At 40.1% G+C, this 16,590-nt stretch overlaps 1 protein-coding gene across 6 annotated transcripts in view; it reads left to right on the forward strand.

Annotated features, from left to right (window-relative positions):
* The window catches only part of RNASEH2B (ribonuclease H2 subunit B), a 63,476-nt gene that overhangs the window by 35,125 nt on the left and 11,761 nt on the right, over positions 1–16,590 (forward strand). For all 6 annotated transcript variants that reach the window (XM_032874108.1, XM_032874112.1, XM_032874107.1 and 3 more), the window contains exons 6-9: positions 6,614–6,678; positions 8,467–8,572; positions 11,297–11,378; positions 13,078–13,120. In XM_032874108.1, coding sequence (XP_032729999.1) covers positions 6,614–6,678; positions 8,467–8,572; positions 11,297–11,378; positions 13,078–13,120 — 296 coding nt within the window. The remainder of the gene's footprint in view (positions 1–6,613; positions 6,679–8,466; positions 8,573–11,296; positions 11,379–13,077; positions 13,121–16,590) is intronic.

The raw sequence follows: 16,590 nt of genomic DNA on the forward strand, positions 1-16,590 counted from the left end.
GTTGCTGTCCTGGGGGAGAGGGCCTCTAAGTGGAGCCTTGAAGGGTGAGTCAGAGTAGCAGCATAACGGAGGCATGGATGTATGGGAAAGTTCGTCATGTGTAAGAACCTCTAAGGAGTTCAGGTTAGCCAGAGTATAGAATGCCAGGAGTACATGAAGGTCGGGAATGAAGGAAAGGGGTTTCTACCCTTGCCCATGCAGGGCAAGGTTCAGATGATGAAGGGCCTAATGTGTGTCTGACTTTGTTTGATGGTAGCGGAGCGTCAGCAGAGTTTGAGCAGGGCAGGGCTATAATGTGGAAAACCTGGAGAATCGAAGGTCAGGTCCACGGAGGCTGCTATAGTAGAATGATGGTAGCCTGAACTTAGCACCGGACCTAGCGGGTAATAGCCCCAAGTGGTAGAACCAGCGTCATTCGGTATTGGGTGGTAGTCAAGATAGCAGAGGAGTCAGGGATGACTGTTGAGCTGTGCCCTGATCTGCGGTGAGGGTGGCCTCCTGGAGACACGGGTGGGAAGAGGCTGAGGCTACTGAAGAGAGGAGTTGTAGATACTTTTCATTTGAATTTTGAGAGAAGGAAGTAAAGCATATGTGAGCATATGTGAGTATGTTTTGTTAAGTTGGAAACACTATACAAACTTAGCATCCGTGTCTCCAAAAAGTCATCCAAGTAGCTTCAGGGTTAACATGGACATAGAGTGTGGGAACCGAACCAACAGGCTGATGAGCTGTGGTTGTTCATGGTTGGTTTGGCAACCATAACGGTTCTGAGCCCAACAAAATCGTGGTTCCAGGAAGTGTAAGCTTACAGTGGGAAAGGGGAGAACCTTGCTGATAACATTTTACATTTTAGGTTTAGCTAAATCACCCTTGACCAAGCTTAGGGCTCCATTTTGGATTTGGAATGTGGCACCAAGGTTTTATCAAAACAGTCCCATTAAAGACATTCCCCGATGCTGAGCTTGGAGGAGTTAACAGTCTTTTTGTGGGTGAACAAATGAAGTGGCTTATAGCCATTTCTGAAAGCTTAAATAATGAGGGATAAGTATAAGTCATTTTAATTTTGCCAAGCTAACGTAAATTGAAAATGGAATTAATTCATTATCCCAAATGTTTACATGAGCTATATAAAGAGCAGTTATCTTAAACCAAAACCCAGAAACCCAGATTCAGAAAGTGTTAATGCACTGGCATTTGTTAGTTGTTATAACCTGCATTTCAAAACAAGAGCTTCCCTCTCTCTCATTCCTTCCTTCTTTCACTTGGAACCCCTGACCATTGATTAAATCATTATCTGAACTCCTATCCTAATCTCTTTCACTCCTCAACATTGCCTGATGGCTGGAGTTCAGCTGCTGGAGAAAGTGCATGTCCTATGCTTATCTTGTTGGACCAACTCTAAATAAACTTCAAAATACTATGAATTTCCCTTTGGATCTTCATGGGAAAAGATTTCTATCTCAGTATGCTGACCTTGTATACAGAACTGACATAAAGAAAATATTTCACATATTTGTGTTCTGGGTTAAGGGGTAAGGCAAGTAATGTGAGATTGTTTATGTGTATTTTGATGAAGAGGACTTTTTCAGGATGATGCATTTTTAAGAGATGTAAGATATCCTACTATTTCTATATCATTTTTTTTCTCATTTTTAAAATTTTTGGTTTTGTTTTTAAATCTTCCATTATTTTAGGATATACAGATGTCATTTATTAGGAGAAGAATTTGATTATGAAGAAACTGTCAAGACTTTTAGAAAGAATGGCATACATCTTTTACTAGATGAAATTTAAGCTGAATTTTCACTTTATGTTTTGCCTTACTATCACTAGAAAAGAAAGAAAGAAAAATTTGAGGCCTAGTCTGTTAGAAACTTGAAAAATATATAGGCTGATAATATATCTGCTTTGAAAATGAAAGTACAGGGACTGGTAAAACAATTATTTTAACTTAAGAAAATTAAAGATAGAAAAAATTCAAATTAAAAAACTGCAAATATTATTTAGTACTCAATCCAATAATCAACCAATGTTAATATTTTATTGTATTTGCTTCGTTTCTTTTTGGGGAAAGAATTTCTTTAAGAACAGTCTGGTAATCTGATTGCAGGATCTGATGGCCTGCAAGGAAAATTAAAAGTATATTTGCTATACAGTTTTGAAGAAATCATTCAAACTTTTCAGTATCCTTGATCTGTCAGATGAAGAGTTTTGAAGGGTTGAGAATATCCCCCATACATTATAATTAGTACTTTACAAAGTTGTTCTGTATCATAAAATAAAGCAATGATTTTATTCTTTTAGCTTTATAGTGTTGAAATTATTGAGTAACCAGGATGTGAACATTATTTAAGTATTGCAGTTAATAGTATCTGGTGTCTACCATAAAGAGATGTTTCTGGAATTAAATTATGTAATAGAGGTAAATCAATGCCCAGAGAGTACTGGATAGACAGTAAAAGCTCAGTAAATATAAGTACTATTAAGACTTCTGTAGAAATTATTAATTCTTTGCTGATGTGTAAGTACTGGGCACACCCATACACATCTGTTTGATGGTCCATTGCTAAATACGTATTGAAGTGGTTTAAGTAGATTGGGGATAAGTGGTAATAATAAAAATATCTACTATCTAATGCAAAGTTATTATCATCGTATCCTTTCAGTAATTGCCTCTTGTTATTGTTACAACCTGCATTTTTACAAATGAGGAGACCAAGTCTCAAAGAGGTGAAGTTACTGGACTAGTGTCAAAGACGTAGAAGCCGGGGAACCAGAACTGAAGCCTGTGTCTGACAGCCACTCTTTCCTTCTTGCAACTGTGCCACACCTTCCAGAACACTCGGGTGGAGCTGTTAGGTGGTATCTCATGTAAAGACAGAAACTTATTTTAAAAAAAAAATCTTGTGTATCCCGTCTTCATAATTTCCCTTTGTGAGGCAAAAAGAGGGAGACAGGAAAGACGGAGAACTATGATAACATAAGGAAAAGACGATTCTCATCCCGGCAGTGAGCTTTCTATTCTCAGGCGCCCATTTCCCTCCTTTCAGCGATAGACCCAGCTGCCTACTCGAATTTAGCTTACTGTCCATTTATAAATTACTGTTTGGTTCCGTTCCATATTTTATTGCTAGGATTTTCAAAAGAAACAAAGAGGACTGCTAAGGAGTGGTCAGGTGATATCCAGGAGAGGGAGCAAAGACGAAGGAGAGAGCTGACGGTCTCTAACGTCCATTCTCTCCATAGGCACTCTGCAGATAGAGCAAAACCTGAAACACTCAGATTCCCCAGGCAGCTGTTTCAGTATTAGACTTCAGATGCTGTCTCAGAAGTCTGTGGCATTAAAGATCTGGTTAAGCCTCTAGGTTTATGAGCACCTCCCCCTACCCACCTCGTCCCTGCCCAGTAAACCCAGCCCCAGTTGTTTGTATCCTAAATGACAATGGCGGTGACCTTAGATAGCACTGCCTGCTCTACTAGTGAAGGAGATGATGTGTCTGTGTTTGCTAGCTCTGGGGCTCAATCACTTCTTGCCGAAGAAGCTCACATTCAGTGGAGGGATGACAGGGGAAGGGCCTCATAAAGGGTTATGAACTTCATCTTGAGTGTCACACTGTTTCATATTGCAAGCCAGAGCTGCACTGGTCTGTCTGATGTGATTAACAAGAAGAGCCAGGAAAACTTACCTGATTAAAATACCCCAAGTACAGTTGCCAAGTTTCTGTCCCCAGGAGGCAGGAAAAAAAAAGAGACTATATGAGTTTCTGTTATGGAAAACATTGGGAAAGTAGATGTGAAAATGTGCTCTAGGCAGTTTGTTCAATAATACATCAGGGAAATTCAGGATTGTGAGCCGATTACCCAATTGCTGAACATGTTATTTAATTGTGGACTCACTTTTATTCCATCCTTATTTTGTAAACCCAATCTTTCCAGATGTTTGAGACCAGTTTTATAGGCACCAGACACATTAAGGAAAGAAACCTTTCCAGCATATGCACATATTATCTAACTCACTAACTCTTGCGAATATTAAATTTAAGACGTGAACAGACATGGTATTTTTCATAATTTTGGGTAACACGTGGCCTTCATGAATATTTTGAACCCCCTTATCGAAATTTGCGAATTTCAAAATTAAGCAGTTTTTGCACTTGGTCCTTTTGTAGCATCCTGGGATATCCAAGTTGGATATTTCTTAGTGCTTATTCTTGTCCAAGGAGTATTCAGTTAGAAGTAAACTGACAGTTTAAAACTTCCTAGGAAAAAACCTCCAGGCCCAATTAGCATCACTGATGAATTCTGCCATGCCTTAAGATAGAACTAATACTCAAATAATGATACTTACACAAAACCTTTTAGAAATTACATGAGAAAAGAATATTTCCCAACTAATTTTATGAAGCCAGAATTATCCCAATACCAAATTACTTTTGAAGGAAAACCAGGCCGGGGTGCCTGGGTGGCTCAGTGGGTTAAAGCCTCTGCCTTTGGCTCAGGTCATGATCCCAGGGTCCTGGGATCGAGCCCTGCATCAGGCTCTCTGCTCGGCAGGGAGCCCACTTCCCCCTCTCTCTGCCTGCCTACCTGTGATCTCTGTCTGTGAAATAAATAAATAAAATCTTAAAAAAAAAAGAGAGAGAGAAGGAAAACCAGGCCAATATCCATTATGATCATAGGCTGAAAAATTCCTAATAAAATATTAGCAAATCAAGTGTATAGAGAGGATAACATATTATAACCAAGTGGGATTTATCGCAGGAATGCAGAGTTGGTTGAACATTAGAAAATCAATCTGCACTGGGTATGTCAGAGCCCAGGCAGTATGGCCCAGAGCCTGTGGTGTCCACTTCTACCAACAGAGCATTTTCAAGAGGATTAAGGAAGGGCCTACAAGGGTCTCAGGGAGTGCGAGCGAGGAAGGAAACGTTGTAGAACATTCTTTCAAGAAATGTGGACATCAGAGGCAAGAGAGAAGTGAGTAGAAGAGTCTAGATGGGATTTCTTAGGAGAGATCTCTACACTGAACTTCTTTGGAGATTTATCTCAGGCAATGAAGGGAGCTTCTTTAGAAGTTTTAACCCACATGACAGTGTATATTTATTGAGTGATTGCTGTGTGCTCTTAGAATTCCCCTTATTTTTGTACGTGGGCGGGACACTGTCTCCAGGGAAGTTGAGTCCAGTTTTACCTGCCTTGGTTCCACAGCAGGCTCTTTGCCCAGGTTTGCCCCTGACTCCCGCACAGCAACTGTTGCCCCTTGGAATCCTCAAACTCTGACAATGCCATTTGCAACTGTCTCTCCTCCATGATTCCTGTTGACACATCCCAAGGAGATGGGTGCAGAGGCCCAGCCCTCCCTCCATCTTGCCTCCTATCGCCCACAGTGTTAACAACCACAGGCTGGAATGGGGAAGGACACATACAGGAGCTAAGGCCAGCCCCTCTCCCATATATATAAACCATTTCATGGAAGGCAAGCAACGTAACAGACTGCTGAAAATGATCCCTGAATAAGCATTTCCATCTCCCATGATGAATATGGAGGAAAGAGAAAATGCCATTCTACATGGCTAGCCAAGTCACATGGGGGGAGTTTGCATCTGGCCCTACGATTTCCAGGGGTCCCAAAGATCACTCCTGCATGAGGCAGGAGGCTGGGAGTGCAGGCCTCTGCCTCTGCCGATTGCACAGAAAGCAAGAAACTCTATGAATGAAGTGTTACCGAGGAAATAACAGCTCATGTCAAAGTATGTAAAGCTAGGTGGATTGTGAAGGACGGAAGTGTAACTTAGAAGAGGTGGCACTTTTATCCCCAAAAAGGGCCAGGTCAAGCCTATCATAAATCCAAATTCTCCTGAAACATAGTCATGGTTATACTGGTAATGCATTCAAAGATAGGCATAATCTTTTCTTCTTTCTTGCTAATCCCACCAGGAGAGTACCAAGTAGTTAACAAGATTTTTTCCCTCAGTGTCTGCAGCGCATCCGCATTTACTTTCAGTTTCCTTTCTTGGGATTTCCATCCTTATTTTAGAAAAGAAGTCTCATTGAAAATACTGAACTAAGCTTCAGATCAGTTCCAAAAATGAAGGTTCCTTAGCATGTTAATTTGCTGAGTTGTAAAAATTAGAGATTTTCTACAGATTTGTTTTCATACTTTTTTCCAGTTTTATTAAGAAGTAATTGATACACATCATTGTCTAAGGTATAAGGCATAATAGTTTGACTCACAGGTTTGATGAATTGATCACCACAATAAGTTTAATTAACATCTGTTATCTCATAAAGATATAATAAAAAGAAAAGAGAAAAATTTCTCCTTGGGATGAGAACTGTAGTATTATTTGATGATTTGCTTAAATTCCCATTCATTTGTTGGTTGAATGAAACCTGAGGTGCCTAAGTTCTGTTTGGGGATTTTTTTTAACCTCTCAAGTATGCTCTTAGGCTTATAAATTGAGTTTTTCAAGAGTATAAACTGTTATGAAACATTTTTAAATTGTTGATATTATATATATGTGTGTGTGTATATATATATATGTCTTTATATAGCTTTATTAATTTATTTTTTTGTTTAATACACTTTTCTGGTTTTTTCTCCTTAATCCAGAAATAGACAAAAAGAAATATTACAAGTACAGCAAAGAGAAGACAATAAAGTGGCTGGAAAAAAAGGTATAGTACATCTCTAATACCTTATGGCAAAAAAAGTTTAATGCTCTTTTTTAAAAAACTGTTTAGAGAAGGTGCTAAGTGTGAATCAAATGGCCATCTTATATATCCAGCTAAAAGAGAAAACCTATATAAAGATATCCAAATATGAGGGGCGCCTGGGTGGCTCAGTGGGTTAAAGCCTCTGCCTTCAGCTCAGGTCATGATCCCAGGGTCCTGGGATGGAACCCCGAATCGGGCTCTCTGATCCGTGGAGAGCCTGCTTCCTCCTCTCTCTCTGCCTGCCCCTCTGCCTACTTGTGATCTCTGTCTGTCAAATAAATAAATAAAATCTTTTAAAAAAGAAAAAAAAAGATATCCAAATGTGAAAAGAAATCTTTTACTTTTCATCCTCCCTAACTCATCTCTGGAGTTAGCTTGACATTTTCCTTTGACCTGTATCCCCATTGCCCGTGATCCTCACCATTGGACGAAAGAAGTTCTCACTACTTGGTGATGGTAGATTTGCGTCTTCCACGCCAGGTAATGTGGATGCACATTTGCTGCTGTTAGTCCTGCTGTTGTCTCAGAGGTTTCGTTCACACAGCAAGGCAGGGGTCTGAGGCAGACGCGATTCAGGCTCAGAGGAAGTGTGCCTCACTCTCGGCGTCTGGTTGCTCGAGGGATTTTAGTGATCCTAAAATGCTAGAGCTAGACTATCAGGTCTAGGGCAGTGTTTTTCAAATTGATTTAGTGGGTCACAGCCAGTATTTCTCTTGGAATGGAATGAGATGGGATGGGATGGAATGGGATGGGATGGGATGGGATGGGATGGGATGGGATGTATTAAAATATAGCACAGAGTAAGGACAAGTATTAAGTATGATTCTTTGAAACATATATTTTTATTGGGTTGCTGTGTATTTTCTTGCTGTGTTTATAGTACAAACAAACCACTGTGAAAGCCACTGGTCTAAGAAAATTGTGTACTTTGACACTCATTAAGAATCTCACCAGACCAAGTCTATTGATAACAAAGTTTTTCAAGTTCAGTGGATACCAGTATAGTATGGATTCCTAAGATTCTCTTATATCTTGTATGTAAAAACATGCTTGTCATATCATGTTATGGGGCACATGGAGAACCTGGAAACATGGAAATGAACCTTGCAGAGTTAGGTCACTCCTATCCGAAGTAGTGGAAGGATTTCAAAAGTGCCCCCACCATTCACCCTTATCTGCATTAATAGTAAGTGAAGAATCAGGGTAAGTCCTGAGAAGGATCTTGGCATTTAGTTTTTGTCCTTAGCAAATGATAATGACATGAATAGCAAAGTTATGTTTATATTTATTGATTGTGTCTCTTTTCTTAAATTTTTAGGAAGCAGAAAATTTATGATTTATTCTATTTAGAAAAATGATTGCATATTAACTTTGTGCCGGGTTCTGTTCTAAGGGCTTTACAGGAACTCATTTAATGTTCACCGCTGTACTATGCATTAGATACTACTCATGTCCCCGTTAGATAGAGGCACAGAGAGGTTAAGTAAGTAGTCCATGGTCACAAAGCATACCCAAGCAGCCCAACTCCAGAGCCAGTGCTCTCATATTGTGTAGGCCTTAAAAAGTCCATGTCATGACATCATGCCAAAATGCTGTGGCCATCTCTCTTCGTCTGATACCAGTGAAGACATTTCTAGATCCTCAGATATTCTTCCTGCATCTTAAATGGATTGAGAACCATCTGGAAGGTGGTGGATTTCTAACGTTAGTTGGAAATACCCTGATGTTTCCTTTTTGGTTACTTCACAGGTTCATCAGACCGTATCAGCCTTAAAAATCAATAACATAAATGTCAGTGCCCGGGTACAGGCAAATGCATTTTTCTCTGGGGACCAGGTTTCCAGTGACAAGGAAGGTAAGTAAGTCATTTTGTCAGAAATCATTTTTGACTGCAGTAAGTTGCTGGTGTATAAATGCCTGTCTTGTGATTTTAAAATCTTTTTTTTTTTTTTTAAGATTTTATTTATTTGAGAGAGAGAGAGAGGGCACATGCACGAGTATGGAGGAAGGGAGGGGAAGAGGAAGAGGGACAAGCAGACCCCCTGCTGAGCAGGAAGCAGGTCATGGGACTTGATCCCAGGACCCTGAGGTCATGACCTGAGCTGCAGGCAGACGCTTAACTGGCTGAGCCACCCAGGCATCCCTGATTTTACCATCTTAGTGTCTCAGAAGCTTCACTATCTTGGCCTTGTGTTCTCTTAGATCTTGTGGCATGTGTGCATTTCAGTTCAGAACACAGGAATATTTTTACCATCGATCATTTCTGTCACTAATTGATACTTAAATCATGCCTTTGGCACGTATACTATTTTGCACTAATAGCAATAACCAGCCTAACAGCTCTGGCTGTCATTTATTGAGAGTGTTCTGTGTGCCAAGCCCTTTGCCTGAGTGGCCTGTGGACACACAGGATGTCAGCTGACCCTCCCTGTTAAGTCTCATCTGACGGTGAGAGTCTGGAAGCTGCACCCAGAGTCCCACAGTGAGTGAGTGGTGAAGCTGAGCGACCCACGGAGATTGCCTGACTCTGAAGCCCACACGCTTCCTGTTTTTGTCCTACTGTTTGTGTGGCCCTGGGTTTCCAAGGGGCTGCACTTCTCTGCATCTTACTGTCAAGAATATATGTCCTGGGGTGCCTGGGTAGCTCAGTGGGTTAAAGCCTCTGCCTTCGGCTCAGGTCGTGATCCCGGGGTCCAGGGATTGAGGCCCGCATCTGGCTCTCTGCTCAACAGGGAGCCTGCTTCCCCCTCTCTCTCTGCCCGCCTCTCTGCCTCCTTGTGATCTCTGTTTGTCAAATAAATAAATAAAATCTTTAAAAAAAAAAAAAGTATATGTCCTACTATTGGTCTTAGTATGTCGATTTTAGGTGAAAATTGATTCCCTTGGCAATTTTTTTCTTTTAGGTTATTAACGTACATTCTTCTGCTTTTTCTAGTATGTGTCCTCTTGTTTTTGTATGTGTAGTTGAATAAAAACAGCTATATAATGCAATTAACATTCCCGAATGGTGGGACAGAAACTTTTCTGACTTTAAGCTCCAATTCAGTGTTCCCCTGTTGTGGGCATACAACTCCAAAGCATCTGATTGTCATCATTAAAACAAAACTAGGACCAGGGTCCTGTTTGTGACTGAAGGTAATGCAGGCAGTCCTTGATTTGCAGAAATCTAGCTTGCACATATAGATGGTAGAGGACTCCTGCTGTTCTGGAAATGGTGGACAGCTTTGGCTATCCCGAGTTTACCAGCTCTCATGGTTTCTGATTGGCTTTAACAGAAGAGAAGGAGTTGAGTCAAATGGATAGATGGACCCTAGATTTTTTTTTAAGAAGGTGAAGGGATGTTAGAGATTATTTAGGCAGATCTCATTTAAAAGTAAAGAACTGTGGTCTCAGAGAGTAGATGACTTATCCAAAGTCACCAGTCCTAGCTAGGAGGTCACATCTTCTGCTCTGAATCCAGTGTTTGTGCCAGTCTCTAAACATAATGGTCTGGGCAAGGCTATATTGCCATTTAAGGCATAGCCATAAAGTAAGTTTTCCTTTTTTTAGATCTGTAGCTCAGTAAGCCACCAGAAGTGGCAAACAAATAACGTGTTCACTTTCTTAATTCCCTTTGTCTATTCATGACTTAGTGGATAATTACTAACCTAGAACCAAGAGCACATTTTAAGAAGGGCCCAGTGATAACTTTCAGTTATCAGTGAATAACTTTCAGTAAATAACTTTACTATGTTGGTAGTTAAGGTCTCTCACTGAAGACCTTGAGGCTTTGTGCTCCAGAAAGCAGTCACTTTAATGCTCAGGCAAATTACTGTCTTAGTTTGAAGGCAGAAGAGAAGGAAAAAAAGAAGCAAACGAATATCCCAGCAACAAACCTGAGATGGTGCTTTTGGTAGCTTATATTCCCCGTGTGATCATCCCATATCTAAAGTTTGATTATCCTCTAGTACTCTACATAAAATATGAATTAAAGAACAGGGCTTTAAAACAGATTCTGACTTCTATAACTGCATCTCCTCCATACCATGGCTTCATTTTAGTACTAAGTGTCCATGTGCTTTAGAATTAATGATCATACATTCTGCTGAGTTTAGTTTTTTCCATTTTTGAAGACATTAGTTTGAGAGTATATATGATGTTCAGGTACTTGACAGAGACGTATCATCTATGACGTCTCTTAAATGAATGTATTCATTACTATTCACTAATTAGACTCATTCTATATTGAAACAGACCTAAAACAATTAGTCTTCATAAGCATGAATATGTTATACTGTTACAGCTGATTTCGAGCTTTATTTGTATTCAAAGGCCTCAACTAAGAAAAAGACCCTGAATTTTTGTTTTAAACTATCATTCGGTGGGCATCTGCTATATTCTGTCATATCGCATCCATGAAATCGCTCACTGCTGCAACCTTGGATCACATCCCCATTTTACAAATGGGAAAATGGAGGCTAAGAGCTTAAGTGAGTCTCTAAGGCCAGAGAGAGCCAGAACTTTAACTCTGATCAATTTGACTAAAATTACCATAATTACAACTGATTTTTTTTTGCACTCTCCATTCTCTCTCTTTCAGAGGATTATATTCGTTATGCTCATGGCCTGATATCTGATTACATCCCTAAAGAATTAAGTGATGACTTAGCGAAGTATTTAAAGTAAGTAACGTTCATCTTTAGCCATAATTAGGAAGTACCTTGGTGCTTCTTGGTTTCCCAACAATAGGTTCCTTAATGGCTCTATCACATCACTGCTTCTCATAAATTATTCTTGAGTTACCTCCTAGACTCTATGGTTGAAGGTGGTTTTTAGTAGACACTGATTTATTGGAACAAAATGATTTGGTGGATACTGATTGCAGAAACTGGTGAGTATCAGGACTGGAATTATGGGTTGGTGTGATTTTAGAGTGTAAACGGTATACAGTTTTATCCCCAGTTAGACTTCACTAATGTGGTTTTTTGTGATCATTTTAGAATATGTGCTGCCGAAGTGAGCACTGTGACCATTTTAAGAGAAATAAAGATTAGAAGAAAATAAGAGATGGCATGTAGAATTTTTTTTTTTTTAAAGATTTTGGTTTTTAATTAGAGAGAGAGCAAGAGCCAGGGGTGGGGAAGGTGGAGGGGAGGGACAGAAGGAGAGGGAGAAGCAACTCCCTGCTGAGCAAGGAGCCCAGCGCAGGACTTGATCCCAGGACTCTGAGATCATGACCAGAGCCAAAGGCAGATGCTTAACCAACTGAGCCACCAGGTGCCCCTAGAATATTTTTGAAAGTTACATTTAAAGGTTTTGTACCACTTTCACTTTCATGAGATGTTTGCCAAGTACCTTTATTATGCCTAGCTCTTGGAACTCAAAGGATGAAACACAATCTGTGTCTGAGGGCAGAAAATGGGTTTATGAATGATTTATTTGTGTTATGTCCTTCATAAAGATATTTAATATAACATAAAGACTTTACCTTAGGCTGAAAAGAATGTGTTTCTTTTCTCGATTTTAGCAACTATTGTTAAGATTTTATGGGTGTGATAATAGCTTTTCCTGATTCTTATAATAGCTTTCTCCTCTGATACATGAAGATAAAGTGGCTTCTTCTTTTTTTTTTTTTTTTAAGTGGCTTCTTAATAGATCTATAGTTGCTGTTTTTAGCAAATTGTATAGTTCCTACTTTAAAAAACAATTAGTGGAAACTGGTTTCTATAGTAGTTGAAGTGTTTGAAAACCTGCTTTAAATCGATAACCCTGTCTTTCTGTTTAATATTTCCCTGGGTTCCTCTGTGCTGTTTATCTCATTCATGACCTATGTCTTTGTACTCCCGTTATTTTTCAGATTCTTTTCTTTCCTCTGAAGTGATTAGCTTTTGGTTAAAGATTCAGGTAGAAAGATATGTCAATTAAACTTCTCTTTAATTGAAGAAAAGTCAAGTTTGTCTGACTTTTTGTCAACAGTTAAAATAATTTTTACTTTTAAATAGATGCTGGATTCCACTCTATGTTAACTAAATTGTATTTAAATAAAAAATATACATATGCTGGATTTGTCATTTATGAAGGAAAAAAAATACTACAATGCCAAAATGTAAATTTATAGAGGCTAAAGAAAAGCAGTTCCATTGTAACAAATGAGTTCTAATTTTATTTTATTTTTTTTTAGTTCAGACAATTCCAATGTGAAGAAAATAAAGATTTCTTCATTTACAGAAATGTCATTCTTGACACTGAGGTGATAGTCCAGGAGGACACATGGAGGTGAAGCTAGTCCATGAAAGTAGCACTTGCTAAGTCCGTTGGCCCAGTCTCTCTGTTTGCTTGTCTATGAAAAACCATGACTGATTCTTATTTTTTACTCCATAGGCTTCCAGAAACTTCAGCGTCATTGCCAAACCCTCCGTCAAAGGTAAGGAGCTGTGACTAAGATATCTTTGGGGGACTTGGAAAAATAGTACATTTTTACCACATAGGTTTAGTGCACTCTAGTCCATTTTAAAGCATACTAAATCCTCCTTGGGTGGAGTGATGTTGTGTGGATTATAGGTTGTAAGGAGCTCTCCATCAGTATTTTTTTATCTTTGTAGATTTGTAGATTTTGTAGATTTGAAGATTTTGTAGATTTTTTTTGTAGTGCTGAGAAAACCAGGTAAGAGTTGGTTGTACCAGATACCTACCTAAAGGTCTCATAGATACATAATTAAGATTCTGCCTTCTTGAGTTAGCCGGGTCCCGCAATTACCCTGATTAATCATCAGGAATACTTGACGGATAACTACAACTCATTTTGCCCGATCTAACTGTTATGGGTGCAGAGGCGAACAGAGCATGACTTTGCCACACAAAGAATCCTTTGAGCAAGGATAGCCAAACATTTTCTTTCTGTGCTAGGAATGATCAGTGCAACTGTGTCTTGCAAAAAACCCTTCCTCTTCCAGATGTTCTCAAACTGCCACCCACAGCTCCTTGGCCCCATGGGCCACAGCTTGTTTTTGTCTCCCAGATGCGGAAAGCAGAGAAGCCAGTGGTAAACCGCACCTGATGGCAAACCGCAGGGTCCTTCAGTCCAGGCCTAATATCAGACAACTGAGCGCTGCTCAGAGACAGGGAAATAAATACACGTACCAGCTCGTCCGTGAGGCCATTCTCTTGCCAACAGAATAATGGATGCCTCGAGACTGAAAAGTGCATATTGAAGAACTTTCCTCTCTCCCGGCCTTCAAGGTGGCCAACATGCTTGGATTTTTTTTTTTTTCTTTTTTGTGTGTCTCATGTCCTGTTTGGAGGTTGTGGCGGCTCCGAAAGCCCTCATTACTTTGACTTATGAGAAGGACAGAAAATTTCAAGTGCGTCGGCCTTAGCGGTGGCCATTTTCAGCAGGCTGTCAAAGGAGCGCCATCCTTTTCCTTTGGGAGGAATAGCACTGGGCAGAGGTCAGCTGCTGTAAGGCCTAAGGTCCTTCTAGGTAAGACCCATGTTTCTTCCAGTCTGGTAGTTCATCTCTGACAGTAGCTCTGGAGGACAGAGGCATGCTTGCCTTGCTGGAACTAAGAAGATGGGCATATTTGTTCCTCTCTTACTTCTCTCCTTCCAGAAACAAAGCATCTTTCTTTCTCCCAAATATCTGTCTTCCTTAGTAACTTAGAGATCATTCGTGAAGGATCAAAGCCTGTTCTTGAAGGTTTGGCCTTTGATACCATCCAGGGTAATGCATTTCCTACATTTACTTTTAACCCGGTTTTCTGTTTGCCTATTTTAATTTCCAAACTTTAAATCGTTTGTGATGTCATAGTGTATGATTCAGATCAGGGGTCGGCAGACTTATCCTGTAAAGGCCACATAGTGACAGTTGGAGGCCTCACAAGGCAGATGGTCTGTATCACAGCTCCTCAGCTCCACTGTGGGAGCACAGAGACTGCCGCAGACGATTTCTGAACAGATGCGGGCGGTGGCGTTCTAGCCAAACTTCATTTATAAAAACAGGCGGCTGGCGGGGCTGGGCTGGCAGGCGGTTTGCCAAGCCCTGATCTAGATCTCACAGTCCTGCTTCTCCTAAACCTCAGCCTCATCTCCTGGGCTGCTTAGTTGCTGTTCGAGGTCTCTCAGTCTGTGATGTCTGGCTGGGGCTCTCGTGTCTGGAGTGCAAACTGTACAGGTGATGTACCACCTTTAAACAAGCTTAGGATAACATCTTCTGCCAGCCTTCTTGTCTGCGTCCGGGATTTGATCGACTCTTACAGTCATACAGTTGATGGTTTTCAGCAAATCCATTTCAGTGGCTATTAGATGTCTTTGTATCTGTGTGTAAGATAGCATAAAGCCTGGCATCCTTAATATGTTTTGCATTATTTTCTTACTATCCCATGTTTGCCTGTGTCGACACTCAGCCTCCAGCCCCTGCGCTTTTCCATCGTTTGCATTTATCACTGGCAGAGCTGAGTGCAGTTAGTGGACTGGAGATACTCTGGAGTTCCTTCCTGCAGATCATCTGTAAGAATAAGATCCATCCTGGCATTAATTCCCATGGTGCTCTGCTCTTGGCTCTTCTCTTGCCAGAACTGTGTCCATTCAGTCGCAGCCTTTGTTACTGTCTTTCTGAGCCATTTTCTGTTTCTTCTGAAATATTCCCCCCAGACCTGTAGTGATTTGGTCTTTTTTTTCTTTCTTTGAAAGTAGGCTCCATGCCCAGCATGAAACCCAACACAGAGCCCAACGCGGGCTTTAAACATACAACCCTGAGACAGAGACCTGAGCTGACATCAAGAGTCGGACTCTACACGCCCCTATTTGGTCTTTTAAATAAGAACAGTTCAAATAAGTGTAACAATTGTGATTCTTTCAAACATAATCAGCATGTGCTGTAACATTAGAAAAAGTTCAGTGCAGAGGCTGACCATAGTCATCTTTTTTCTGACCACTGATTACCGGTGTCCTGTTTGATACTATTAAAACACCTGAACAAGTCATCATCTCTGTATATGTGACACCTCTGTATACTTATAAAGAAGCACTTTTCATCTTTAGCTCTTGTCTTGGACATTTTTCGTTTGTCTTACCAGCAAAAAGTGACTATGCCCAAGCATTTATAGTGACATCTATAGTAGAACATTTTGCCACAGCAGAACACAAACTATCTTATAACTTAAAAGCTTTTTGCAGTTTGAGACAATTTTAGCCTTCGTCGTTATGACCTGTGAGTTCCACTTTCCTGGTTGAAGATACTTTTCTAGTAAAAATATGCATCACCTAAACGCCCTTTATTGATCTTAATTTTTAAGTAGAAACATATTCTTAAGAAAGTTGCTTATATACCTACTTTGCTGGTAGTAGTTCATTCGTGATAAGCTAGTCTTTTTCTTTTGAAGATTCATTTGCTGGAGATTGCTGTGTGACCAAGAGAAAGTGTTGCCGTATGATGTTCTATATTTCCAGGAGGTCCCCCCTGATTCTTTACAGTGAAGAATTTCAAGACATGTTGTTTTATCCCTTTGGGTTTTAGACATCTGCCATGGCATGTTTTAAAACTAACTCCACAGCTCTTTGTTTGGCAAATGCTGGGTTATGAAGAGGGAGGCTGGGAATAAATCTGCATTTCCTAGGGAAGATCCACATTGGGTCTTTCAACCCTGGTGTCTCCACAAAGAGCTTGAAGATCTGCAGAAATCCAAGTTGTGGTCACATGCAGTCAATTCTCTATGTTAAACATCAAGACTTACCTGCCCTGTTATGGGCCTTTTACATAGTAAATGTGTCACAGTTCCTTCCATAATGTGAACATTAAGGCCAGAGTCTAGCTTTTGACAAGGCTCTCACATTCATTGGTACAGAATGCCCACGTGAAAGGTGAAAACATGAAGTAAATGTGGACTTAGTTGTACT

The sequence above is a fragment of the Lontra canadensis genome, unplaced genomic scaffold (genome assembly GCF_010015895.1).
Source record: "Lontra canadensis isolate GAN:19392208 unplaced genomic scaffold, GSC_riverotter_1.0 scaffold51, whole genome shotgun sequence".
NCBI lineage: Eukaryota > Metazoa > Chordata > Mammalia > Carnivora > Mustelidae > Lontra > Lontra canadensis.